Source organism: Falco biarmicus, chromosome 2 (genome assembly GCF_023638135.1).
Source record: "Falco biarmicus isolate bFalBia1 chromosome 2, bFalBia1.pri, whole genome shotgun sequence".
NCBI lineage: Eukaryota > Metazoa > Chordata > Aves > Falconiformes > Falconidae > Falco > Falco biarmicus.
Window position 1 is genome coordinate 70656263 of NC_079289.1, and position 27650 is coordinate 70683912.

At 40.2% G+C, this 27650-nt stretch overlaps 3 protein-coding genes across 7 annotated transcripts in view; 2 read left to right on the plus strand and 1 right to left on the minus strand.

The window, feature by feature from the left end:
* Positions 1 to 18876, plus strand: part of MGAT4A (alpha-1,3-mannosyl-glycoprotein 4-beta-N-acetylglucosaminyltransferase A) — an 85338-nt gene extending 66462 nt beyond the window's left edge. For all 5 annotated transcript variants that reach the window (XM_056329970.1, XM_056329972.1, XM_056329971.1 and 2 more), the window contains 4 exons: positions 8439 to 8517; positions 11652 to 11718; positions 12754 to 12866; positions 13052 to 18876. In XM_056329970.1, coding sequence (XP_056185945.1) covers positions 8439 to 8517; positions 11652 to 11718; positions 12754 to 12866; positions 13052 to 13078 — 286 coding nt within the window. In that variant the 3' untranslated portion in view covers positions 13079 to 18876. The remainder of the gene's footprint in view (positions 1 to 8438; positions 8518 to 11651; positions 11719 to 12753; positions 12867 to 13051) is intronic.
* On the minus strand, positions 18784 to 23360 carry UNC50 (unc-50 inner nuclear membrane RNA binding protein). The gene is made up of 6 exons (XM_056329975.1): positions 23236 to 23360; positions 22452 to 22735; positions 21831 to 21951; positions 19844 to 19983; positions 19666 to 19767; positions 18784 to 19091 (listed from the first exon to the last, which is right to left on the minus strand). Exons 2-6 carry the CDS (start codon positions 22729 to 22731, stop codon positions 18955 to 18957), a joined length of 780 nt encoding a protein of 259 aa, XP_056185950.1. The 5' UTR covers positions 22732 to 22735; positions 23236 to 23360; the 3' UTR covers positions 18784 to 18954.
* A 71-nt stretch (positions 23361 to 23431) lies between these two features.
* LOC130145307 (cytochrome c oxidase assembly factor 5) lies at positions 23432 to 26897 on the plus strand. Its single transcript, XM_056329976.1, has 3 exons — positions 23432 to 23564; positions 23989 to 24072; positions 26214 to 26897. Exons 1-3 carry the CDS (start codon positions 23463 to 23465, stop codon positions 26253 to 26255), a joined length of 228 nt encoding a protein of 75 aa, XP_056185951.1. The 5' UTR covers positions 23432 to 23462; the 3' UTR covers positions 26256 to 26897.
* Positions 26898 to 27650: the final 753 nt, after the last annotated feature.

Consider the following 27650-nt stretch of genomic DNA (forward strand, 5'->3'; position numbering starts at 1 on the left):
AGCATACATTATTACTACTTCAACGGCAGTACTGCATATAGATTCATTTTCCTCACTATGAATAACAGATTCAAGATAATTCTTTTCTTTACTAGTTACTCTTTTTCTTCAGAGATGTCAGTGAGGAATGTTGTTTCCGAACAGCTCATTGTTAAGAGCTTGTTCCTGTATGTAGGAAGCTCTGAAATACTGGTGGATGAGTAGTGAGTCTTGAACAGAAGTAATAAACTTTGAACGTGACCATGGTTTAAAAAAAACAACAAACCCAAAACAAAAACACATCCCAGAAGGATGTTGCATTGCAGCGCTTAAGTGATGCTGGTGTCCATCATCATCACAACCACCTCTTTTTTGACTGTCTTAAGTTTCAGACTCCTCCCTGTAGATGTGATTGACAAAAATTAGATACTGTTTTCAAAGAACATGTGCACTAATGACATTGAGGAATCCCTTGGAAGCACATAATCTATGGCTGTTTTAATTAGATTGTGTTTACACTTGTGAGCTTTTCTGCAATAGGAATTTAGAATGGATATTTATAAAAAGGGCTTCAGGTTTGTTTCTGTGTATATTGCTTTCAAATCTGACCTTTACTAAAAAAAAAAACAACAAAAAAACCAAACCTGCAGGAAAACCCAAGGATATATTTTACACTATGGAAAGGAAAAAAACCCACCAAAACGCAAACCCCACCTGAACCTCAACAGTGTGTATATATATATATTTAATTTTGCTTTATTTTTTTAAAATATGAGGCTCACCCTTTCTTGTATGTAACTGCCTGATAGTGTTACTTTGAATATTTTCAAAAGGATTAGCAGAAGGTTTTTTTGGGGGGGATATTTGATTTTTGTTTGGGTTTGTGGTTTTTTTTTTCCTTCCCTCCCTAGCCCTGCTTTTAACTCTTTAGTTGCCCCATAGTTGGGTTCTTCTTTTAGCAAGTTATTGGGGAGTGATCCTAATGTGACATTGATTATTAATAAAGTGATTTTATTAGCTAGGAACTTGCTGACTGGAATTTTAGCTTTAAACTGAAGTCTTAATACTTTGACAAACCAACTTGTAGATTACATTTACTGCTTTGTGTTCTGATATTGGCATAGATGCTGGATGTGCAGTATTTGAGACTAACCATCTAGCTTTCCGTATTGTTGACCCTGGAATCCCAGGGAACATGTGATGTTAACCTCACATATATTTCCCATGGCATCTTCTTACAACATAGAATTCCCACTCATGCAAGGAATAAGTATTTGACTATTTAGGCTAGAAAATAAATGTGTTGTTGGGCTCCTGGTAACTAAACATACACATTACTTTGTTTTGAAATTATTGTGACAGTGTTGAAAAATACCTGCATAAAAATTGACTTACCTGTTATTATTGCCACTTCATTCTAAAGGAAAATAAACACAGCTTTTAAAACAGGTTCTCTAGCAGTGAAAGCTTAAATGGAATTTAATTTTCTTCTGAGTACAAGAAAGTTACCAAAAAAAAAAAATTATAGCAGTTGGTTATGTATGTGTCCGAAATGTGGTTAATTTTCCATCCTATGGGATGCAAGTCCTTCTGTGGGTAGAGAGATGTAAGGTCAAATGTGTTACAAAGGAAGAAAAGACTTTTTAACAGCTTTCCATAACTAGCAGTGAAGTGGAACTTTCCCATCATTTGCTTTTGCAGTAAAAACCACTAAAAACCTAGGGAATTGCAAAATTGTTTGGGGTTTAGATCAGTACAGCAGTAACTTGACATATATAAGTTGTTTGTTCGTAACGGTTGTTCAGTGTAGAAACTCTCCTTCAGCACAATGCAATACATTCAGCCTTTCTTGGGCAATTTGAGCTGAAGAACCATATATGTACACGCACACACAGAGTGTGTGGTTGGAAATAATCTTTGTTCTGATTCTAAAGATATAATATAGGTTATTAAAGTTTAAGAGCATCTTTATTTTATTGAGCTTTAATGGTAGTGTTAGTTTTTAGGAAGTTCTTGAAAGTCTTTAATTTATTATTTTAAATGTTTTGGTGTTTGTCAATATATTTCAGGTGGGATGATATATTTAGTGTGTATAAAAAAAAAATAATTGAGGACTTAGAAGCTTCTGTAAACACAGAAACCAGTGATAATGAGTGGAACATCCTCAAATGGATGCACTGACAAAGGGGTTTGGCAGGCAGGCTCCCAGCTGCTGATGCTGCTTGCTCCAGGCATGGAACTCTGCCTATAACAGTGAGGCAAGAACTTCATATGAAAAGGGGAAAAAAACCCCAAAGTATGGATCAGAGACAGAAGAAAAGAGCTGCTTGAGCCAAGGACATGCTGCTTCTCCTTAATGGCACTAATATTCAAGATATATGTGTTTGGCAGTGTTCCTGGGTTTACAGTTCTTAGTCAGAAATCTTAGGGGTTTGATGCTGTTGCCGAAATGTTAGATGTCTAATGCCACTTGAGGTACCCTAAAATACTTCACCTGATTTCTAGAAGGGCTTGAGTCTCTGAGATGCTGTAATTGCACCTTGCCAGCCTGTGACAAGGTCTCATACCCAAGTGCAGTCTCAAATGGTGGCAAATGCCCTATATTTAAGAAAACTGAATGAAGTTATTTGTGCTTCTGCAGAATTAAGCTGGGGGTGGGGGAGGGGAAATATGTTTATGTGCACACACACACACATATATATTAAAAAAAACCCCAACCAAACAAAAACCAAAACAAACTCCAAGACCTTTCTAAATTTCAGTGGATTAGCTGAAATAACCTTGCAAAGGAACATAAGGGCCTTTTAACTAATATTGATGCAGTGGGAAAATTAGTAAATTTATTAAAGGGATGAGCAGACATTTCAGGACAGAGAATAGCTCCTCCCTTAAAAACAACCAACTGACCAACCAACTGACCAACCAACAACAAAAAGCCCAAACAAACAAAAAAAACCCAACCATAAACCATGTGTGTTGGGTAAAAAAGACTCCGAACACTCCCCTGGATCCCCCAGTCACCTCTTCAGTCAGGCTGCTTTGTGGTCCTTTGACAAACATGAGAAAGTTCTCTCCTCTTGGTGTGCTGGTTTAACACTTCTGTAAAAATGGGGAATTCATCACCTGCAGCTCTCAAACATGCAGCCCAGTTTACCTACTATGGACAGTTAGACTGGCTGGTTTTGGCAGAGGAAATCAAATCTTACGAGGCATTTTGTATAGAAGTTAATGGGGTGTTTTTGGTGTGGGTGTTTTGTTGTTTTTCAGTTGGGTTTTTTTTCCAAATCAGGAACAAGATGGAAAAGCTACTATTAGATTGCTTACCTATTGTGAGTACTTGGTGGCTATATGTTTAGACTTGATAAATTTAGCTTTTTTTTTTTAAAAAAGTATAAACAGTTTTTGCAAAGAGTGCGTAAAAGGCATAAAGGATAGGAGAAGAAATTGAGCTTGAGAGAGGGAAAAGAAATTATTCCTCCTCTTTTGTATTTTGCACGAGGAAATAATTAATGGTTAATACAGTTTCCAGTGACAGGAAAATAACATTTCCTAATGAGGATTCTGGGAAAACGACAGAGAGCAGGTAGAGTAGATTTCTTTTACTACATTTGCATCCAGTGATCAAAAGTGCTAGATAGAATTGGTGAATAATGACTCTTGCAGTGGATGACACCACCTGTAGAAAACCAAAAATTTGCTGACTGAATGTGGCTTTTATAGAAATACATGTTGTGCAAAATTAAGAACTGTTACGCTGCATGTTGCTATGGATAAATTGTTTAAACATGGAAGGAAATACTTCTCTCTGCCTTCCTACCTCTTTTTCTCTTCTGAAAATGGATATACTAATACATATCAGATTGCTAAAAAGATGTGTAAGGAGGATACATAGAGAAAAAGATTTGATTCCTGATGTTTACAGAGCACAAAAGTCTGCTTTAATAAATAGATTCTTAGAATATTTGTTTACCATCAAGTGAGGTAAGTCCTTTGTTTCCTTCAAAACAAAACGTAAATCTATTGACAGTGGGTGTGAATTGTGCTTTTAAAAAATGTTTTGTGTATTATTTCTTTTTTCTAAAGCTGCCATAATTTACTGATAAAGTTATTGTGTGGTGTGTTCTAATTTTTAATTGCTCAACAAAATAGAAAATGATGGAATCGCACTTTATGTATATTAAAAAAAATCATTGGCACTTCTGTTTATTTAAATAAAATACAAAAGATGGTAAGACAGATTTTTTTAATGCCTAAAAGAAAAAAAATTCGGTAATAGGTAGAGTAACATTTTCCTGGGCTTAAATCTGCTTTGATGTGAGGGAAAGAGACCTTCCCTTCATAAGAAAAAAAGGAGGGTGAAGAGTTGTTTGTATTTGGTGTTTGTTTGTTTGTTTTAAAGTACAGGTGATGAAAAAGCCATCTTCAAAGAAGAATATTAAAGCTAACAGTGCAGATTAGTAATTTTTATATTAATTTATCTGCATCTTTTCGGGGATGTTGCAAAAGGTGAGAATCTTTCCAGGTGCTCACTACTGGTGGAGTTCTGAATCTCAGTGTAGGCTTTTAAAGTACTGTAACAGTTAACTGCATTGACAAACTAATGATGTCTTTTGTCAGTGTGTTAATGATAATCATGCTTCTGCCCTCCCCTCCCTTTGTGTGTTAGGATGTGTATGAATATTTGTTTCAGCTTATTGGGGTTCCCTGGGGTTCCCCCCCCCCCCCCCCCCCCCCAGTTGGCTTGAGTTTATAGGTGTATGTAGCTCCATGGCAAGAAGTCAAACACTCCACTTTGGTAAATACACAAGTCACTGAATATGAAAACTGAAATTTTCTTTGCAGCTTTGACTTTGTTCCATTTTGGTTTTGGGGCTTTTTTAAAACCTTCAGTGCTCTTGAAATTTTGTGTAGTTTTTTATGCCACATGAGGTTCTAGTGTCTAGCGTCCTCTGTTACTCTCATACTACATTGACATCATGAGGAGGATGTGTAAGTTCATACATTTAGTAACTTCTGGCAGCGAGGAGGTTGTCTCTGTTCTTGAATACCTACAGTAGCTAGTTTATTATCTTTGACTCTTTAAAAAGACACTGCCAGAGGAAAAGGTTCTGTAAAATGCAGATACATTCGTATTTCATTTACCAGTCATGTTATTTACTTCTCTCTGATAACTTCCATCAAGAATGTCCAAATGTGTTCATGTTTGTGTTTTGTAATATAAAAAGCTGTGAGGTAATATTCCATAAGGTAATAGTAGTATGTTTTTCTTAACTTTAGGTGAATTTGTGTTTGTTTGGCATTACTGTATTTAGAGGTCTATGGCTTTCAGAATTTTAATTTGAAAGAATAGTTCAGAAGGTGTTATGTTTAAGCAGCAGGCAGACAAGAATATCTTAGTGATTCCATCCTAAGAAAAATGTCGATTTACCAGAAAGAAAAAAGAATGGTTTTATTGTTTAAATGGACTGTCATGTAAATCCCAGCACAGATGTCAGAATAATATAGCAGATGAAAGCACAGATATTTCCGACTCTTTCAGAATCTGTATCAAGAAATACCTGTCGTCCTTGAAAGCCTCTGATGTATCAGTGTGTCAGGAAAACAAGTTTTACAGAAGAATAGCTAATGACACTTTAGGAGCTCTAGAGTATGTGTTTGTAAATAAAACTGTATGTCAAATTAGATTTTCTAATTTCTGAATTTTATTTCTAAGCAAACATTCATCAGATGTGAATCGACTGTGTGTATGTATTCATACTTCTGTTTTTAATCTGTGTAACTTTTTACGTCTAAGTAGGTGTTATCTGTCAAGTGTTCAAGCAAGGCTCAGATATAAAAATAACCCTTCCTTTCTAAATGTAATGTGAAATAAGATGTGACATACGCATGTGTTAATATGCTTGTGCATATGAGTAGACATACAGTTACAGAAAGCATACTAAAAATGTGGGTTTGATTATACGGAAATCTGGAAATCAGATTTTATTAATTACTTCCATAAATTGTTTTGGCATTCTGCCAACTTTTGAGTGCATTGCCCTAATGGAGTGATGACTGTTGTGGGGAGGAAACTGCACTTCAGTTTCAGAAGTTGATAGCACAGGAGGAGAAATGGTTGGCTATGGTTATATGGCTGCAAGGTTGTTTTTTTTTTTAAAAAAAAAAAAACCAAATAAATAAATAGCACAAGACTACCACCTCCAAAAAACCCACAACCCAACCCACAAATAAAGAATAACCCATACTACCACTTCTTCCCTACCCACCTCCCCAAAAAAATCCCCACCCAGGCATCCCAAACCCATTATCACTCATTGAGATCACAGATCACAAGGAGTTTCTTTGTGGCTTTTTAGGTGTGTCTTCTCAGAAATCAGATTTGTGAACCAGAAAACACTAAAGAAAAGCATCATGTCTGTGGTTTGATTGGAGCATTTGATGGCAGCACCTTAGATGTGGGTGTCTGATCACTTGCATGTTAAAATAAGGCACCTTAGAAATTTCAGTGTTTTCAAGAGGAAATTGCAGTAGCAGTTAGGATATGCAACAGACTGAAGGATAGCAAGTTAGATCTGCTAGGTCAGAAGACATCGGAATATACCTTTGGTCTTCTGACCAGCTTTGCCAAGACTTTTGTTTTGCTTATTATTGAAATGTACAATAAAGGCATCTTCCTAGAAAGTATAATTAAGTCTTTGGGGGGTCTTGGATGTCACTAATGTTATAGAAAAAGTCACAAGATTTTTCTTGGAAGAACTGTGGATGTTTTACGTAGTTTGGATACTTTAGAATTGACTAACCTTTACGTTAAACTGCAGTGGGGAAATAGTGTTTCTTGAAGCACAGACAGTGTTGAAGCTTACTGAATCCAGTTTTGTTTTGCAGTTCAATCCATGTTCTGCTGAAACCAGTGCAATGGAAGTCAATGTGGCTTTTTTTACATCACACTCTGTGTGGTTTTATTCCTTTTCTGAGCCTTGATAAAAGAAATGGCGTGTGTGTGTGTATTTTTTTAAATTACTTATCTCATTTTGGGATCATTGACGTTTCTAAGTCAGGGTCAGAGAGCTCTGTTTTCTTCTACTTGTCTTGTAGCTATGGAGTATGGGTTAATGAAAATGTTTACCTGGCTGCAGACATATTAGTTAAAGACAAACTGGAATTTACATCTCCAATTATGTCTTAATAAATTGCAAATTGAGCTAATGTTTGTAATTTTAATCAAGTGATAATTTCTGAACTAATTTTGTCCCTGGCTGGTGATATATTTAATGTTGAAGATGGTGCTTACTGTTAATTTCTCTAAGTTCCAATTGAAGAAAGGTTTGAAATGTGTTGAGAGATTTTTACATATTCATTTAAATGTATTAAAAATAAAATAGGCTTGTTAAAAGTGGCATCTGAGTAGGTGTAATATCTAGGTAGTTTTTGACAGCAATCTGAATAAACCGTAGTCCACTAGAAAAAATGGTAATGAACAATTTTTCAAGCATTGATACCACCTAGTGGTAAAAAAATATTGTTACTTGTTTACGTAATATGTATTCAAAAGAATATGAAGTCTGTCTATATATAAAGGGAAATTAAACTGTCTTTTGTAACATCTACACATGTGTGATACTGCAAAAGATGTTTGAGAGTGGGCAGCTAGAATTGCGTTTCACTGCTTGGTATGTATAGGGATGGTTTTGATACAATTCTAGACATAATTACTCAGTCTCCTTTGAAAAAAAAAAAAAGAGACATTTAATTAAATGCACAACTGAATGAGAGTAATGGGGACTTTGTACAGGTATAAAAAAGAAGTCCTTTTCTGTGTGTGTATGCACATCAAAAACATGCTTTTGTTTAAAACCAAAAAAATCTGTCTTTGGAGTAGAAGTTTGAATTCAGGTAACATTAAGGGTGTGGATATGGGTTGGGAATTCCTGGCACAGTCATTAATGAGACTGCAATGAACCAGGGTGGAGAACTGGTCTTGGGGAAAACTGGCCTGGCAAAATATTGACTTGGATAGATTCCCAGAGCTTGTTCAGAATGGATGTGCAGAGTTCATCCTGTGGGCACAAGGAGGAGGTGACATGGTGGGCAACAATGGGGAGAGGCTGAAGGAAGGCAGGGCTACTGCTTCTGGAGGTGATACCAGTGCATGCCAGGCAATAATGACTACAGTGTTGGGTCACTTTGTAGAATGCGATCTGTCAAGATCAGATTATGGAAACTACCTAAGTAAAATCCTGCCCAACTACACTTTCAAAAATGAACAATTTTAGCCCTTTCCATTACGGTAGTATGTGAAACCCTCTGTCATTTCTTATTGCCAGCTGATGTAGGTCCAGTATAAACGTTACCTTTATCATTGTAACATCTGTAATGTCATTATTAACATGTAAAACAGTAATTTAGCTAATTCTGACTGAGGTATGCAGTGTATTTTATTTCTCCCTTTTCATTTATAGGTACTTGTTTCACAGTGGCAATCCAGAGCATCCAGGAGACATACTTCTAAACACAACTGTGGAAGTTTTGCCTTTTCAGGTATGACTTTATTGTGTCTTTGCTATTACAGGATGGAAGCAAACCCTCCTAATTTTATTGACTTTTTTAACAGGGTGAGGTAGACATGCATGCTTCTTTTTTTAAGCATAGAATCTTGATGCTCTGATGCTTTCATACTTTTTAAATTGGATCTAGTCACAGAGAACTATTGTAACTATTCAGACGTTTACTCAGAGTGCAGTCTGCTGCAAGTGCTGTTGGTAATTTGGAAGTGAACAAGCTCATTTTCTTCCCATTCACCGCTACTATTTAAAACAAAAAAAATCATAGAAACATAAACCAGTTTGGGTTGGAAGGGACCTTAAAGATCTTCTAGTTCCAACCACTGTGCCATGGGCAGGGGCACCTTCCACTAGACCAGGTTGCCCAGAGCCCCATCCAGCCTGGCCTTGAACACTTCCAGGGATGGGGCATCACAGCTCCTCTGGGCAGCCTGTTCCAGTGCCTCACCACCCTCAGAGTGAAGAATTTCTTTCTTATATCATCTAATCTAAATCTTCCCTCTTTCAGTTTAAAGCCATTCCCCCTCGTCCTAGCACTACATGCCCTTGTAGAAAGGCTTTCTCTCCAGCTTTCCTGTAGGCCTCCTTTAGGTACTGGAAGGCTGCTATAAGGTCTCCCCGAAGCCTTCTCTTCTCGAGGCTGAATAACCCCAACTCTCTCAGCCTGTCTTCTTCATAGGAGAGGTGCTTCAGCCCTCTGATCATCTTCATGGCTCTCCTCTGGACCCACTCCAACAGGTCCATGTCCTTCTTATGTTGGGGACTCCACAGCTGAATGCAGTACTGCAGGTGGGGTCTCACGAGAGCAGAGGGCGAGAATCGCCTCCTTCAGCTTGCTGGCTTTGTTTCTTTTGATGCAGCTCAGGGTGCGGTTGGCTTGCTGGGCTGCCGACGTACATTGCTGGGCCATGTTGAGCTTCTCATCAACACACACCCTGAAGTCCTTCTTCTCAGGGCTGGCCTCGATCCATTCTCTGCCCAGCCTGTGTTTGTGCTTGGGATTGCCCTGACCCATGGTGCAGGACCTTGCCCTTGGCCTTGTTGAGCTTCATGAGGTTTGCACAGGCCCACTTCTCAGGCCTGTCAAGGTCCCTCTGGATGGCATCCCTTCCCTCCAGTGTGTTGACGGCACCACGCTGCTTGGTGTCATCAGCAAACTTGATGAGGGTGCACTCAATGTGTCCCGTGTCACCAACAAAGACGTTGAAACAGTGCCAGTCCCAATACCGACCCCTGAGGAATGCCACTTGTCACTGGTCTCCACTTGGACATTGAGCTGTTGTCTGCAACTCTTTGAATGTGACCATCCAGCCAATTCCTTATCCAGTGAGTGGCGTATCTGTTGAATCCATGCCTCTCCAGTTTAGAGCCAAGGATGCCATGCAGGATAGAGTCAAAAGCTTTGCACAAGTCCAGGTAGATGACATCATTTGCTCTTCCCTGGTCCATCAGTGCTGTAATCCCATCATAGAAGGATACCAAGTTTGTCAGACACGACTTGCCCTTAGTGAAGCCATACTGGCTGTCACCTCCTTATTTTCCATGTGCCTTAGCATAGTTTCCAGGAGGATCTGCTCCATGATCTTGCCAGGCACTAAGGTGAGACTGACTGGCCTGTTGCCTGGGTCTTCCTTATTTCCCTTTTTAAAAAGGGGGTTATGTTTCCCCTTTTCCAGTCAGTGGGAACTTCACTGGACTGCCACAGCTTCTCAAATATGGTGGATAGTGGCTTAGCCACTTCATCCACCAGTTCCCTCCGGACCCGTGGATGCATCTCATCAGGTCCTATAGACTTTTTCAGGTTCCTTGGATGGTTTCAAACCTGATTTTCTCCTACAGTGGGCAGTTCTTCATTCTCCCAGTTCCTGCTTTTTGCCTTCTGTGATTTTGGGCAGTGTAGCTGGGGCACTTTCTGGGGAAGACTGAGGCAGTGAAAGTCATTGAGTACCTCGGTCTTCTCCATGTCCTGGGTAACCAGGTCTCCTATTTCCTTCCAGAGAGGGCCCGCATTTTCCCTAGTCTAATGTCCCTCAAACTGGAACATCCCTTAAGGAAGTAATGCTGCTGAGCTTCTATTGCTATTGACACAGTTTGTGGATAGGTAAACAGGAAATTCTCTATCTGGCCCATCCCTAAGCTGTTGGTGTCAGGAGGAAGTGTCACTAATATGAGGACAGCAGCTGCAGAAGGGATAGGTACTCTCCTGAGGGAAGCATTTCTCCACTATGGACTTCAGTAGAGCTGGAAGCCTTTTCAGGTACTTTGACCCTGATCCTCCCTAAGCAGAACTCAGAAAAAACAAAAACAACCCTTAAAATGCCCAGACTGGATTTGTCTGGGACTCAAGCAACACCTTCAGAAAAACCCAACCAACCAAAAACCAAAATGCCAAAACCAAACAACCCCTCCCAAACCAAAATGAAAAAATCAAAGAAAAACCCCAAAACATCAAAAAACCCACTGCAAAACCCCCCAAAATCCTGTTTTTTCAGCAGCTTCTCTTAACAGTAGAAATTAAAAGAAAAAAAAAAAACCAACAAAACCCCTGATATATTTAATCTCCTGTTTTGTCAAGCATTTTTGAAAGATTCCTAGGAAATTCTTACATTGGGTCTTTTAGTATTGGATCGTGTGATTCTGGGTGTAATTTTCCAGCTGTTTTTGAAGCTCTGGTCTCTTCATCTCACCCAAATTCTTACAGCAAAAAGTAGCTCTTTTGTTTGTCCTTAGAGAAATCTCTGGTTCAACTATAGGAAAAGAAGGCAAGATCCTGACTTAGCTTTTCTTCCAGTGTGTGTGCCAGTATCTGCTCTGTATTCTGTTCACGTGGCAGTTACTATGCAAGTTACATAGGGCACTTAAGGTACTCCTTTTTTCTACTTTGAAGCCAAACATTGTTCAGTTCTGGAACACTGCTGCTTTTTCTTTTTTTTTTTTATACTGGCTTGTCTAAGGCTATAAATAACTACTCCAGTTATTTATGTGAACTCTAGTTCATAATTATTTAGGAAAGATGGATGCGGAATATATAATGACTGCACACGCATTTGTCTTTCTCTGGCAAAGTCATATGTCAAAATAAATGATCTCATTTATGCTTTGTTGTTCTAGAATGAAGAACTGGTATTAAGCAAAGAAACCAAAGACAAACGCTTAGAGGATGGTTACTTCAGGATAGGTATGTCACAGTGGAAAGAAATGTGTATTGTTACTACTGCAACAGTTAAGAAATTTTCATTAAAATCAAAACAAACTTAAATCTGAGTTTTGATCATTCATTTTTGGGTATGTGACCTTGCAGGCTTCACTTAATATTGTTCCCAGTATTTCTTTTCTGAGTCTGATGTACTAAACAAAGATCTAGTGTGACTCTTGGTTGTAGTGCAGCTATATCCAACGTCTCTGCCAGGATCGATCACCTAGATTATTGTAGAGGCATTTCCAGGTTGTATAAGATCACCTCTTCTGTCCTGTGACTGCGCAAGTGCCTCTGCGTGAGCTGTGTGCTTGGCTTGCATTTGAACCCATGCTACAGACAATCAGCTGTCCTGTCACGGGATGAGATTGGCATTTCCATAGCCAAGCAGCAGTTGGGGAAGGTTCCAAGGATACCTGTTGTCAAGGAAGAGAAATTTACTCGTGGGTTGCTGGATTTAGGTTGGGCATCCCTGTTACAGTGAAAGCAAGTTTTTTTCATCTTAATGAACTGCAGTTGCTGTGTGTATGTTTTAAGTGTAAAGTCTCACTGGGCTTTTAAATTGAATTCTTACTCATCCTAATATAATTGAAGATCCTTTAAATAGGAATGTATTAAGCAGGAATGATATCCCTTGTCCTCAGTCCTCCCTGAAAACACACAAGCCATGTTTTGTTCAATGATATTAAATGAAAATCTGTGCCAAAATCTTCCCAGAGTTTGAGGTGCTTATACCCTTAGACAGTTCCAAAGTTTTTGTTCTGAAGTGTAATCCTGTTCAGATGGGTGTGCTCTGATGACACGCGCTGTCTGGTTTGCTGCTGCAAAGCTGAGTCTGACAGCAAAAATCGCTGGCTGTCTTTTGTTTAGGGAATGATACCAGTCAGCCCTACAGCCGCCAGCAATAGGTTTCACCTGTGAATTGTGGTATTACAGAGACGTTTTTCTGGACACAGATTTTGTACTGTACTTTGTTGCACAGGAGTTAATTGAGGATATACTTTTGCTTCTTTGCAGGGAAATTTGAAAATGGTGTAGCTGAAGGAACAGTTGACCCTAGCCTAAATCCTATTTCATCATTTCGGCTTTCAGTGATACAAAATTCAGCAGTCTGGGCAATTCTGAATGAGGTGAGACATGGTGTAACCTTTTAAACATAAAACTGGCAAATGTGAGATTTCCTCATCCTGTCAGTGTTTTGAAGCTAATTCTGAAAACTTAAAGTTTGGCTAATGCTGAAAACAGTTACCTCTTATTACTGAGAAATGTACTACCCTAAAACATGACTTCTTTTTTTCTGATTCTCTTATTTCAGATTCATATTAAAAAGATTACAAACTGATCATGGAAATCTGCTTTAGAGGAAAAAGGAAGAATCCTTGAAAACTTTTCCTATAAAATCAGACATCCTTAGGAAGTCACAAATTGAAAATACTGAGCATGCACCTTATTCCAAATTTCTTTCATTTTCACTTGAACTCTACCTCTTGTGAAATCTACTGTAGATGAGAAGATTGTACTTACCCCTTCTTATCTGATCCATCCAGAAACTGATGCTCTACACTGATAACGTTCGTCTGAGGCCCAAGTTGTCCTCCACTTTAATGTGACTTTACCATCTTATGGTTACAGAACCCTGCTACACTTAACCTGTACTATTTTGATAGTATAGTAATATAGAGAAGTTGTACATATTGTTACATTCCTTGAAGAAGAGAAAAAATATAATTATTGCTAAATATGTTTTATGAAGGGGGTACTTTCGGAGTTCCATTTATTTTCTATAACAAGAACCCTCTTTTTTAGACTGTCAGGGATATATATTAAAAATGTTAGGGATATTTAATTTATTAAAATAATTTGAAAAGTACATATTTTTATGCAGTAAAATTTTAAATTGATATAGTTTTTTTTATGAATTCTCTAGTTTAAGTTATCTTTCTACATTTTTCTTTGGAGATGCAAACATAAATTAATACCATACTTCAAATATACTGCCATGTTTAAAAAAACTAGATTAAGTTTCTAAATTATGTAGTTTTGTACACAGAATCTGAATGATGTTCAGAGGCATTAACAGAGTTCTGAAGAGCATTATTCTTTGGGGCTATGAAATTCCACTATGTACAGTTTGTAGCCACATAAAAAGCATGCTGAAATGTCTTGTTTCATATTATGTACTAAATCTGCAGTGATTTTAGATTGAATCCATTGCATTTTAGAAGAATTTTTTCAATTGCAAACAGTTCTTTCTAAAAATCTTTGTAGACATTTCCTAGCCTGGACAGATTCATTTTCTGTACTGAAAAAAAATCATTCTCCAGCTTTGCTTTGGAGTGACAGAGTAGTTACCTTTTATCAGAAGTGTTAAGAGTAGTTAATACATTTGATCTACAGAAGCCTTCTTTTAAAAAGATCAGTTACCACAGCATTTATTTTAGATACATTACAGTCAGTAGTCACGGTTTATTTTTGTTTTCTTCCATTGTTCAAGAAGCAAGGTTTCAGTTTGACTCCTTTAGTGATCGGTGTAGTAACTTGCACTAACTTTTAGTAGGAACTGAGTTTGGCCTCAAGTTACTACCCTGCCTTTTCATTTCAAGGAAAACAACGCTGATCTTAAATGAATCAGAAACTGTGTCAGGAACAGAAAGTGGTTTGGATTAAATCCAGAGCAGAATTGTTGCAGGCAGTACTAATGCTGCGGCTGCTCTGATGCTGCTTAGCTGCTTAGGTGTAAAGACACAGGCATGGGAAGATTTAAGTCATCTAGTTAGAAATGGTCAGGAAGAAGAGAGGCAGAAATTCCTCTCTTTAATAGGAACAAAGTGCCTGATTGACATTGGAAGGGAGGCATCTTCCCTGGCTTGGGGATTCTCAGCTGCGCTGTGAACTAGCCTCCTGGAACTGACATCTCAAAAGCTGGCCCAGTTTTCCCTGGGAGGAAAGAAAAAAACCTCCGTTATCCCCAACACAGAATCATAGAATCGTTTAGGCTGGAAAAGACCTTTGCGATCCATGGTCAGGGCACAGATACACAAAACCTGTTGCGGGGTCCCTGATCTAAATCTTGAATTTGTATCTCCAGGATGAAAGTTCGACTAATAGATTTGGCCTCTTTTTTGTGACATATTTATAAGGATCAGGAGCCTAAACCTGACTGTCCAGCACTGCAAGCCATCACCACTGGGATACAGAGTCTTTTCTTCTGCCTTGTGGGAAAATTGTGTCGTAGCTTTGACAGTTCAGCAATTTTCAAGTTTAAGAGCTTAACTACTTCTACAGACCAGAGTCATTTTGGTTTAGCTGTGCTGTCTATGGACACAGGGAAGCCAAGATTTGTACACAGAGGTGAGACCTTCTGTTTAGATTGACTGGCATTATTTGAAGAAAAGCAGAAAGCTACAAGGCAGGCCTTGTTTACTTTTTTCTGGTTGCATCAGATGGTGTAAATAAAACGTTACTTGGAAAGCTCGTCTTGCCCGTACAGACTGTGGGCATAAGCTAAGCCACTGGCCACATAAATGGAGTTTATTCTTGGATTTAGAAACATGGGTGAATAGGCTCAGAATCCTGTGTGAATCTCGCCTATTGTGGTGCCACAGCCCCATTCGTTAGATGTTTAATGCCATGCCATCAAATTATTGCCATGCAATGGCTTTTTATTACACATTAGCTAGTAAAGGTCTAAGAAAATATTTAGGTTTTCTTCTCAGCTGTGCCTGTGAATGAATGATGCAAGTAATTTAAGCTATAGCTATTTATAACAATTTAGATTGCAGAAATATGTTAGATATTGCAGTTTGTTAATATAAGTAGTTTTGCTGACAGTGACTTGCATCTTTTTCCATGAGTTCAAAAGTTTACTGGTACCACTTATGTAAGTAAGCTGTGTGCTTATTCTCAAAGCACCACTGTTCCTGATGTTTCACAGTGGTTAAGATGAATCATTGCTAATATATTTAAATATATAGAACCCTTACCACATTGACTGCAGGACTCTGGTTAACAGTATATTTTCATTTTCAAAAATGTTGAGATGATACTTATCAAGACAACAAATTAAGTAGTGCTTAGTAAAATATGTGGGGTTTTTTTTGAAGATTGTTGCATTTTTATTACATTGTATTAGCAGGAGTTGGAAATACTCTGGGCTGCTTTAACACTCTAAATGTTCCTGAGCTTATATGCTCTCTAAATAAATGTGCCACATTAAGACAAATTATGTTTTGTAAATTCAGTTACCTTCAGACCTGGTGTAATCGGATAGTTCTGCCGATTTGCTTGGAAATTTTGCTGAGAAATAGAAAAAGCAGGGAAAATATTTCCTATCTAACTATTTCTGCAGACAACTATTTTAGGCTTTCTACCTTTCAAATTCCAATCCCCAAGTCAGGCTGAAGTGTTGGAAGTCTCCTTCCTGGAATTATGGTGAAACAACGCTTCAGCTGTTTGGCTCAACAGCCATTGGCTTGGGCACTCTTTATGACTTTGTACACTCCAGAGGGGCTGGTGTCTCTTACACATCTCAGTCCTAAGTTATGGTATTACCACAGGAGTTTCTCAGCATCTTAAACCTGTTACCTGATTTTTTGGAAGATTTTTTCCTACATGCATTTAATTTCAAGTTCTTTTTGTTGTGACCTTAAAAATCACCTCTAGGCCACTGAGTCTTACAGTAATCAAATAATGGAAAATGTATCAAAATATACTGCATTATCCTGTTAGGCTCCTTCTGATGCTGTTAAAGCTTCAGAAAAGCGAACTTTTGTGAAACCAAAGGCGTTAGCAGAAACCTTCATTATCTGGGCAAATTATTCTTATACTGGATGCCAGACCAGCTGGTATGAGTGCTGGCTTTTCTGAGTTGATCAGAATTGCTCTGGACCAAGGAAATACAAGACTGTGAGTATAATCTTGCTTTGCTCGTTCAGTGGGTAGTCCTACTGAAAACGTTGTAAATAATGTGAACAGGATGTGATCCCAAATATCCCAAATAAGCACTTTTTTTTTTTTTTTTTTTAATTAATAAGAGTTTTTCTAAAGCACTGTATAAGGCTTTGCGCTTTTGCGGACATCTCAACCATGTATTTGCATTGATAGGAAATTCTCCTATAGATACATTTGTTTTTTCTTAGCTGAAACATGGCTTAGAAAAATTCAAATGGATAAATAAATTATTCATGGACCAATAAAAGACTGGACTCTCCTGCTGTATCACCGCTTGTCTGGCTGTTCCAAAAGCAGTTTCTAAATACCTTGAGTCAGTTTAGAGCAAAGCAGTTTATACTTTGCCCATGTGATACACGATTCCTTGAATGGGCTGGAGTGGGGTTAGTCTTTGGCAAAATCAAACAACTGTGTAACATCACTTCTTCATTTTTTCCAAAGTATATTATAATTTCAGTAATCTTTGTTTTTTTTGTTGGAAACATTTCTGCAGATGAAGTATTGTAGTAATTTGTAATTTGCTTCCAATTTGGAATTATTTTAGTCTTGAGGGGGAAAAGAAGAATTGAATCACTTGAAACTTTGCTCCCCTGAAATTAACCCTAGGTTCAGTATTTGTTCTTACTAGGAAGGATTTATTCTGAAAAAGCTAAAGCAAGTAACTGTAGTAGAAAGGGGAAAAAACCCCTGTGTTTTTAATTCATCTTTACAATCACCAGCATAATGCTGAAAGGCTATTAAACAACTGGTTTTCAGGCTAGCATTGATTGCTGACATAAGAAACACACAGACCTGATGAACTAGTCTTTGAGAGTGTCACTTCCCTGACCTTAGTGGTCCCTTAATGTTTTTGCTGATTTCTGCTGTAAACAGTATGCTGCTAGAACTTGAAGCAGCTTCATTTTGAGAATGACGAAGCCTTCTTTCAAAGGGACAAACTTTGGTATCTCTAAAGGGAAGGTGTGCAGGCCCCGAGTCCTTCATTGATTTCAGTGGTGTCCTGCCACTGGGCACTAAATAGGAAGTTATTTTTACTGTTGAACTGAAGTGGGTGATCACTGGTGCTAGGATTCCTGTTCGGGAAAAGGTGTAGTTAGGCCACAGCTGCCTGCAGGACAGGAGCTCGTGCTGTTAGCCAGCGTGGGAGCAGGTCCTGGCTGGAATCCTTCACCTTCCACGGATCAGCAGTTCAGTGCTTTCCTTGTTAAAAGGGGAACATTGCTCAGCATCTGCTGAGAGGAGGAGACAATTCTCTTTGAGCCTTAACAGTGGCTGAAACACACAGTACTGTAAGATGCACTGCCAGCATATTTGGTATTTTAAGATAAATATAGTTTTTCCTTAGAGATCAAATTCTAGTATTGAAATTAAGTCTTACTGTAACCAGTTTACTCTCGTGTTGTTTGGGAAACTGAATCCTAGTGCTCATGTTTCATACTGAACACTGCTTTGGAAAGTTGTCATCTTCATTTTCCAGAAGATACTGTTTGTGATGGTCAGTTTATCCTCCTGCCTTGTGGACTTTACAGCTGCAGGCATTGCCACAGGCCCACCCTTGTAGCCCAACTAAACTTGTACTCCCCTTCCATGTTCATTGACCCACCACTCGTAATGGTGGATGTAGTAACACTCACTGGACTTCTAGAGATTGGGTTTAAAAACTTGCTGCTATATTTGGAAACCTGATATGGGTCATGTTAATTGTGCCTTTCATCACTGTTTCTTCTGTGTGCCAGTTGTCCATGTATATTTGAAGTAGTCATTAAAATAAATCTGTTCTCCAAGTTCTTTCATGAAAGGAGGGGACAGTTCTGTATCTCGAGACAGGTAATGTTGCTTTACCGTTGCAACACTCTAAGATCTGTACCTTCACACAGTCCCAAGGCAAGGTATTCCAATATTGTTCTGAAGTAAAACTGCTTTTTGGTGTCACTTAAAACCCTGATAATGTAGAGCTTATGCCAGTATGTGCAAAATATCTGCAGTAAGAGTTATGCTAAATAGACTTGTTGCAGTTAAATTTAAGCTACAGAGATGTACAAGTAAATTGTTTCTAGGAATGTACTGCAAAAGTATTTGAACAGAATTGCTAACATGTTTACTGTTGTAAATATTTTAATAAAAAAGGACACTTCAAACTTTTTTACACAATTATCTACAATAAAGAGAAATTTACAATCATTTACAAAATGTTCTTAACTTTTCCTTTACTGTCAAGACAGCTGAGATAAAAACAAAATAAACATTAGATACATGAAGTCCCGGTTTTTATTTCACTCTGTACTTATAAAAGGAACAAAGCATCTTGGTGAAGTTCCATCCACATGCTAATGAGATCAAATAGAGCATGATGAGAAGTGCAAACGGATACAGAAGAATAGCTGTGTTCTTCAAAAAGGGCAATGCTGAAACAGAAGCAACAATGAAGCAAGCGTAAAAGTAGTGTTCTTTCAAAAAAATGAGCTTTCAGATGGAACGGCCTTGGGGGAAGATGGCAAGGAAACACAGTACTGCTCTGCCAGCCTCCTTAGGAGGGCAGGTCTGTCATCTCTGCTCCACTTGTCCTACCACTATCACAGACTTGAAGAGTACCCGAGTTAATTAGTATAGGTAATACCCTGGGAAACTCTTTTACCTAAAACTGTTAGTCTTAACTCACTACAGAATTTTTATCCAATACAAACATTTTGAAGTGGATTAACAGAGGAACAAGAAAAACAAGTTGTGGCGCTACGGGTTCTAATACAAACAGGGAAGTTGGTATGGTGAAGAATAGAAATTCTTTGGTTATAATGTCCACCCAGCTGATAACAAATAATAGATGGGTAGATTTCTATCACACTTCTTTTACCACAAGGAAAGAATTACTTCAACACCCAGCTGAGCCTCTGCTTTAAACAGACTAAAATAAAATTAATAGACTAAAATCATGCTCTTGGTTTTAGTCAAACAAATAGAAAAGAAGTTGCCATTACTCACCACTGTATCCTAGGAATGTCACATAGATATAATAGCCGATTGCAATCAGCCATAATGTATTCCCAACAAAATACCCAATCACAGAATCAGATATGATGACATCTGAAAGAGACAGCTGGTCTCAGCGGGTTTGATAGAGCACGATTTTGAAGCAGAGAAAACAAAATATTCTACTTACAGTTGATGAAAAACAGCTGGATAAAATGCAGAATGACAAGAAGTGGATAGAAAGCATTCAGGTGAACATCAAAGGCATATCCCCACTCCACATCATAGTCTCTGTTCTGCTGCTTCACCAAGTATTTATTAGAAATGAACCTACATGGAAAGATGAGAACGTTGTTAATGTGCATCTATAAAGCTGACTGACAAAACACTGATCTGAGATAGTAAGCCGTATGTGATCCTAACCCTCTACCCTGACAAAGTTTCTGCTATCTGGAAGGGAAATACGCGAGAATTATGCAGACCAGGCTACCATTACGATATTTGTGTTAAGACTGTAATCACATCCCTCGCGTTCAAGAGGCAGCTGAAAGAAACAAAATAGATCAGTGCTAGAATTACCAATGCATTTACAAGTTCTCAGGCAGTGTGCCACTTCTGTTTGTACACACACAGACATGACTTCAGGAAAGTGCTTGGGCCTCATCAGCACAGCTCGCTGATGGTTTATGTCACCTCTGCAGAAACGGGGCGCTGCACGGACAGGAAGGGCAGGTTAGCACCCTTAAGGTGAGCCCATTCTTACTGAAGAGAAGTGCTAACAGGATGTGCAATGCCTGGTGTTACAGACTACAGAACAAACCTCACGACTGTGTTTTCTTCAGCTGAAGTTCTGCTGACATCAGAAAATTTATCCCATTTAGAAGAGGAACAAGAAGTCAATACATGCTCAGAAATAAGAAGCTAAGAGGCCTGAGCTTTCAAGGTGGCTTCCTTCGACACACTCTTTGTGCCAAGGGCAGGTCAGAGGCAGAGCCTGGGTTGCAAGGTAAAGCAAGGCAAGAAGGGGTTTAGGCTCGTTAGGAATAAGGGGGTTTTGAGAGGAAAAAAAAAAAAAAAAAGAGGAAAAAAAAAAGAGAAAAAAAAAAGAGAAAAAAAAAAAAAAAAGGGGTGAGCCTGCACTAGAAGAGGGGACTTGAACCAGACTGGAGCCAGGTGACTGGTATTGAGGCCTAAAGGACAGGAAAACCAGCAGATGAATAGTCTTTCTGGTTCAGGAGACTGCATCCAGTGACAAACTGCTGCAGGATGGGCGGAAAGCATTACTCTATGCTCATCCCCCAAGCAATTTATGGGTTGCTGTCCCACACAGGAGAGTCGGTCAGATGGACCTTTCACTTACCAGCTACAGTTCTTGTATGTGCCTCATCCTGAATTTTGCAACTACAATCGGGAGTTCCTGAGGTTACTGTAAGGAATCCATCCCTTTTCTGATTGGCATCAGTTTAAGGTGTCAGCTCCATTACTAAGGTGTCTTTTAGGTGCCCTTGCTTCCTTAAGTTCTTGGTAAAATAAAAATTCTTTCCTTGGCGCCCTTCCCCTTGCTACAGGGCAGAAGCACTGACCTGTCGTTTCATGGCTGACTTGCTGGTGCAGACACACCTATAAGGTGCTGAGAGGCCTGGGTTATAAACTGACTCACTATTGCCGCTACGCTTCTGTAAGTCTCTGGATATTATAGGATGAAACTCGCAGCAACTACCACCAAAGCAACAAAGCCAACATGCATGGGATAGAGCAGACATTGCTTGTAGTGCAAATAGCTAAAAACTTCAGCAAGAAGCATGGGTCAATTATATACTGCTCTATTTAAACCTAATTATCCTCAGGTTTACATTACTTAAGCTGTTCAATCAAAATAAGGAATGAAGAATTCTGATCACCACTTTTTTTTTTAGCATTATTGGTGAAGATTAACCAGCTCAAGAAAGAAAACAATCTGAAATGTACATCATAACACAGGCTTTCTAACATTCGTCTTTTCCAGGAAAAGACATGCTCATTTTTACAGCAACGTTTTGAAACAACAGCACAAAACCTATAATCAATACATACTTTTTAATTTTGACCCAAACAGAGAAGCAAGTTCTTGCAAACAGCAGAGGACTGTCTGTGTCCAAACAGCAACGCTAAGCTCAGTTTCAGACATCATGACTTACCACATTAGAGTTGCAATCAGGAGGCCAACGCCTACGCAGTCTATGAATACAACCCAAAGTAGCAGCTTTATTGTTTCAAAAAAACCCATGTCCAGCACAAATCCAAATCCCACAGTAGACACTGAAAGGAAAAAAAGATTATTAAAGTTAGCTGTTGAAAAGAAAGCATGAGCTCTTAACGTCCCAATAATACTTACTGCATTTGCAGCTCAGTCCAAAAATTACGAGACATTTTGTTTATAGCTTAATTCTGCAATATACAGAAACTCACTAGGGCTTTTATCATAAAAACAGTATTTTATCTGTAACATTCGGATAAACAAAATGTTCAGTATTTTTTAACTAAAGCGTTGCTGTGCAGCATGGGGTTTTATTCCTGTCCATAAAGTTACAGGGAATGACACAGTTTGAAATGTAACAGAAAATTAGTTGCAGTAGAGAGACAATTCAAGACTGCATGGTATTATTCATACCTCCTCTGTTTTCTAATGCCCACCTTAGCTTCCAAATGGTTAGGTCATTTTCTACTTCAATTAAAAGACAATCCATATAGACTGGTCCTTTTTGTGTGTGTGTTGTCAGAAGGGCCACGAGTGTCCATGCCTATTTCCCCACACTCACCACAGAGCCAGATACTGAGGAGCACCAGGAAAGCCGGATCATCTCTTGCCCACTGGTCCTTGGTCTGTTTCCTGTAGTGAAAGTTCCTATAGACCCTCTGTGGCGATACGAAGAGGTATAGCATCTGCCAAAGGGCAAACTCAAAGTCCATCTGTCGGAAGTGGAGGAGCCTCCGCAGGTACTTGTAGCGTTTTGCCCCGGCCGTGTGCCTCGCAGCATCCCTGGGGCTCAGCACACCGTTGCCCTGGCTCCGGGAATTAAGCGAAGTGGTCGGCAGCATTTTGCTGGAACGGGAATTTCAGAAGATGCGTTTGGTTTCGCACGTAACGCGGGATAAAAGCAAAAAAAGCAGGCCGCACCGGCGCCCCCCGGCTCGCAGAAAACACGCCCGAGTGTACTTGCGCGTCTGCGGGCTCGGCCCAGGCAGTGCGGGTGCGGGGCGGCAGCGGGGGAGGCCCCAGGCCGGCGCCCCCCCGGCCCAGGCCCCCCCCCGCAGAGGTGAACCAAGGCGCTGAGGGCCGGTGGGCGCAGCCAGGGCCGGGTTACCGGCCTCCCCGGGTCGCTGTTGGGCGCCCCCGCCGGCCCTGCGCCGCCCGAGTCGACCCCCGCCCCGCAAACAGCCACCGCCTGCCCGCTCGCCCGGCGGGCCCCGCACCTCAGCACCGGGGCGGGAGGTGCCCAGCCCCGCCCCGCCCCCCTCCCCTTCCCCCGCAGCAGCCAGGCTCGCGCCGCCGGGCCCCGCACCGCTCGCCCCCCTGCGGGCGGAGACAGGACGGGGCCTCACCTGCCGCCCCGGCTCGCGGCGCGACCCCCGCCACACCCGCCGCCGCCCGCCGCCCTTCCGGCAACGTCCCCGGCGCAGCCGCCCCGCCCCGCCCCTTCCTGGAGCCGCCCCGCCCCTTCCTGGAGCCGCCGGAAGCGTTGCCGGGGCTCCGGGCCGCAAGATGGCGGCTGCTGCCTGTTGCGGCGTGTGGGCGGGCCGCAGCGAGGCGTAGAGCCGGCCCGGCCGCCATGCCCAAGTACTACGAGGAGAAGGAGGAGGACGGGCGGGCCTGCGGGGGGGTGCGGGAGGACCTGCGGCAGTGCCTGCTGGACAGCCCCTGCGTCCTGCAGGTGAGCGCTGCTGCCCTCCCGGGACGAGCCCCGCCGCCCTCGGCCCCGCCGTCGCTGCCGTTGAGCCCTGAGGGACGGCGCCCCGAGGGGCCAGGCCGCAGGCGGCCGCCGTGTGAGCCGGCCCCCGCCGCGCCCGCGGCCTTCCCAGGCGTAGGGGCCGGCTTCTGGCGGGGGGAGCTGCTGCCGGGCCCGGGGGGAGGCGGCCTTCCTCTGGCGTGAGCCCGCCCGCGGCGGGGGGGTGTTCTGTCGCGCCTTTCGAGCCTGCCAATTCCTGTTTTAAGCGGGTTAAGCGATTTAAGAGGAAAGAGCGAGTTACCGTACCGTAGCAAAACCCCGAGCAGGCCTTGTCTGAAGTATTTTAATGTCTCTCCGACAAGCTGCAGAAATCCATTAAGTTTTTGATCTTTTATTTTCCATCTAACAGGAGAACAAAAGCCCTAAACAATGCCTGAGGGAAGGACACTGTAGGAGTTTGCAAATGACGTTTTTTGCATGCAAAAGATCGATGGTAAGTGTTTGTGGTGTGTTTGCTGTTAGCAGCCTGAATTCTTGCTGTCCTTTTCCGTTTTCTGAAGACCACTTTAATTCATTAAAGCTGGGGTCGGTCAAGCAGAACAGGTCTTGCCTCTGAATTTAGTACGCTCCTTTTCATGAAGGAAAAACAGAGTTGCAGAGTATGAAAAAGATGGGGAAAATGTATATTTGGATTGAATTAGGCTTAGAATGTGACATGAGGTGGACCCCACCCCACCCCCTATTTTAATACTTGTTTTGGTAAAGCTTTGGTTTAAACAGTATCCGTAGATCAGTAATTGTGCGAGAAGATACTGATAAGCTAATTTTTGTCAGTGGAGCCATTGGAAGAGGTGTGTGTAGAGAACTTCTAGTTGAAAAGGATATTCTGTTAAAAAAAGAGACTTTCACTCTTGAACCAGGCTCTTGCGTTCAGGTTGTGCTGTCATTGATTTTCTTGGAGGACTTGAATTCATGATCGGTAACACTTTTGGGAGTTCTTATATAGTGAGCTATCAAGTATGATAGCAAGAAGTCAGTTTTAAAAACGTAGTTAAAGTTTCTCTCATGATGGGAGTTCCTTGTCCAGAAACATCTTGTGTTACTCTGGCATTTAAAAAAGGAGTTAAGGTGTGGTAAAGATGTTATCAAAACTTTCTAAGCATGGGTAGTGCAGGGCTCGTTTTATTTTAGCAAATGTGATTACAAAATGAAGAATATACAGCTGAAACTGAACCTAAAATTTTTCTTCCATTCTGCGTGATTTAAGTCACGGTAGCTTTTTGTACCTCTCCTTTATGAACTGTATTAATCCATAAAGTGACAAAAAATTAGTTCTGTGGGCAGGAAAAAAATGCTATGTACTTAGTGCTTGAAGTACCTATTTGACCCTGCAATAGCAATATAGGTGTCTCCAGATGATGTGCCTGTCTTTCTGCCAGTAGGTTCTTAAAGGGGCCTGATGAAACTGAGTTTCTAGCTAATTGTCAGCAGTCATGTGGGAAGAGGCCTGGCTCTTGCATGTCTCTATTTAACTGCCCCACATTCTAAGGCTGATAAGTGATATTTTTCTGGTCCTGTTAACTCCGTAAATTTCAAGAATTGTGCTCTGCCAAATTTGTTATTTGGTGTAATAGTGAGGCTTGAAGAGTATCCAAAACCAAGTTAAACACTAAATGCAGATATAGTTTACAATATGCTAAAGTCATTACAGGTTTTGCCTAGATACTGTTTTGTGTGCAAGGAAATACAGTGTCTTAGCATAGGAGTAAACTTTAGTACACTTTAAAGTAGGTACAAGTTTGAAATGGAAGCTGCTTGGTTGTTGGACAACCTGTGTCATTGTGTAGTTCAGTTATTTAAAGATTTTGCGACTGTTCTGAGTTCTGAAAGAGGCTTAGTTAATGGAGGTAGAAGATACCTCCTCAATCTAATACCTGAATTGCAATCTGTAACTGCTATCTTCAAGACTGACTTATCTAAATTCAGAAGAATTCTCTTAAGATTTGAAGTATCTTTTTCTGCTGCACTGAGAAAGAACTTGCAATTTAGCTTCTGTAAGTGTTGCACTGTAGCTTTTATTGTAGCTTTTATTGTAGCTGTACTGTAATTTTTTGCCTTTCATTAAATGCTTTTTTGTAACAGCCAAGAATAAACCTGCAGATTTTACAAGCTGAATATTATTTCAGGCTTTATTTCTTTTTTTACCAGAAACTTCTTGTATTTAGTTATCACTGTCCTCACTGACATTTGCAGTGACTCCCACTTCAACCCAATCTGAATTTTCCTCCTTCAGCTTACCAGTTAAGTTTGGAAAACCAGATCTAAGCAGATTTACACTACCTTGTTTTCATGTGTTCCTTGCCATGCTGTTCTGTCATTTGTGTTATCACGCTGTTTATTTTAGAATGCACAGGATGCTTATCACATATTTTGTGTGATACTTAAAATAATACAAAGTCTGTTTCATTGGAAGAACCCTGTGGTCTGTTTGCTACATCACTAATTTTCTTTACAGTGGTTTCTGCTTTATTCTCTGCTTTCTTCTGATGTTTCAAGGGGCCAAGATAGCACAAGCACTCTAAAGTGTTTCTTTTGCAAAATATATGTTTTTAATATATTGACTTCAATTTTCAGTTGGATACCAGAGCAAGATTCAGAGGAAGGAAGGGGTACTGAAGTCCTCGTGGAGACTCAGCCATGGGAAGTCAGGGTTCATCAGCACTTTAAGCAAAACGGAGACTAAAGTAAGAAGATTGTATCTGCTGCATCCTTTCATGCAGTTTTTTTGTGGAAGGTGTCTACTATATCTGCTCCTGAGTATTCCAATAGATTGACCTGGATATGCATTTAAATGTTAAAAAGATGAGCATAAACTGCAAGTTCTGGCCAAAATGGATATTTGTCATGCACTTGCAATAAAATACATAAAATCCAGAATAAGCTGCAGAAGGTTTTTGAAGTGAAGTTGCCTTTTGTGATTCTACTAATTCTGATCATGTTTTAATATTACAAATAATACAAGACACAGAAGTGGGAGTTTACTTGACTGGTATCCCAGAGGGTACCTCAGGATTTTTCAGAGGTGAGGAGTTGACCAAGGTTGTGAAATCTCTGTGCAAGCTGCTTCCTCCCCAGTAGGTTTGTTACCCAATAAACCTGCAGTAGTAGGAGTGGTGATGTTTTTGCAGTCCCACATATACAAGGCTGGCGTCTCTTTCCTTTTACTACAGATTCCGTGTAATGTGATGATTGATGTACATGGTTATTAGTACAGTCTAGGCTTGTTGGACATCTAGATTAAAATTTGGTTACTCTAAATTGAAAGTTGTCTGATTTATCGTTCGGTAATTGGTCTTCTCGTTGTTTTGACACAAGTGCAAGAGAACTACAGAATTATTCTAGTCAGTGACTTGAAAGCTGTATGCCTGGATTGTGTATCTTTGGATGGGTGAAAGGTGTTCCTTAGGCTAACGGTTAAGGAGACCATGGCCACTTTTACTGGGTTTTGGAAGTATTTGCAACAGTATTTAAGCCACTCTGAGATGACCCGGAATGAGTCTGCATTTCTGCATTATTTTCCAAGCAAGTGTCTAAATACTAATCCAAACATAAGTACAAGTGAGGGATGATGATCTGGACTTAATTGTGTTTATGGGAAGACGTGTTCTACAAATTTACTTTGTGAGCATTTTTCTTGGTGTTACTTTCTGATTTCTATGATTTGCTTTATGGATGTAAAAGTTTCACATTTCCCTCCATATTCATATAAATGGTAACTAGTTTCTGCTACTTGCTCTTCCTTTAGAATTCTTTGTGCTTAGTCAAATGTTATTGTAGTTTCATAAGTTATAAAACAGCTGCAGTGAAAAAGCGAAGAAATTAATAGAGGAAAATACTGTTTTGCTTTCCTTTGATGGAGGATGACTGTGGCAGATCTGTCTGCAGCCATGACAGTGTTCTTTGAGACCTACATAGTAACATCTATCAATTAGTCTCTTGCCTCACCTTGTTAAGGAAGTGGGAGTTGGGGGGGTAACAAGCATTAAATAGTGCTTAAGCCATGACTATGGT

What these genes read in the sequence shown, in the direction of transcription:
- UNC50 (XM_056329975.1), bottom strand. Translation starts at nt 22,731, where the DNA reads ATGCTGCCGACCACTTCGCTTAATTCCCGGAGCCAGGGCAACGGTGTG. An exon ending in CCTCAGTATCTGGCTCTGTG is followed by an intron (nt 21,952 to 22,451) that starts GTGAGTGTGGGG and finishes TTTTCCTTTCAG; the next exon opens with TGTCTACTGTGGGATTTGGA. An exon ending in CTGATTGCAACTCTAATGTG is followed by an intron (nt 19,984 to 21,830) that starts GTAAGTCATGAT and finishes CTTTCCATGTAG; the next exon opens with GTTCATTTCTAATAAATACT.
- LOC130145307 (XM_056329976.1), top strand. Translation starts at nt 23,463, where the DNA reads ATGCCCAAGTACTACGAGGAGAAGGAGGAGGACGGGCGGGCCTGCGGG. An exon ending in ACAGCCCCTGCGTCCTGCAG is followed by an intron (nt 23,565 to 23,988) that starts GTGAGCGCTGCT and finishes TCCATCTAACAG; the next exon opens with GAGAACAAAAGCCCTAAACA. An exon ending in TTGCATGCAAAAGATCGATG is followed by an intron (nt 24,073 to 26,213) that starts GTAAGTGTTTGT and finishes TTCAATTTTCAG; the next exon opens with TTGGATACCAGAGCAAGATT.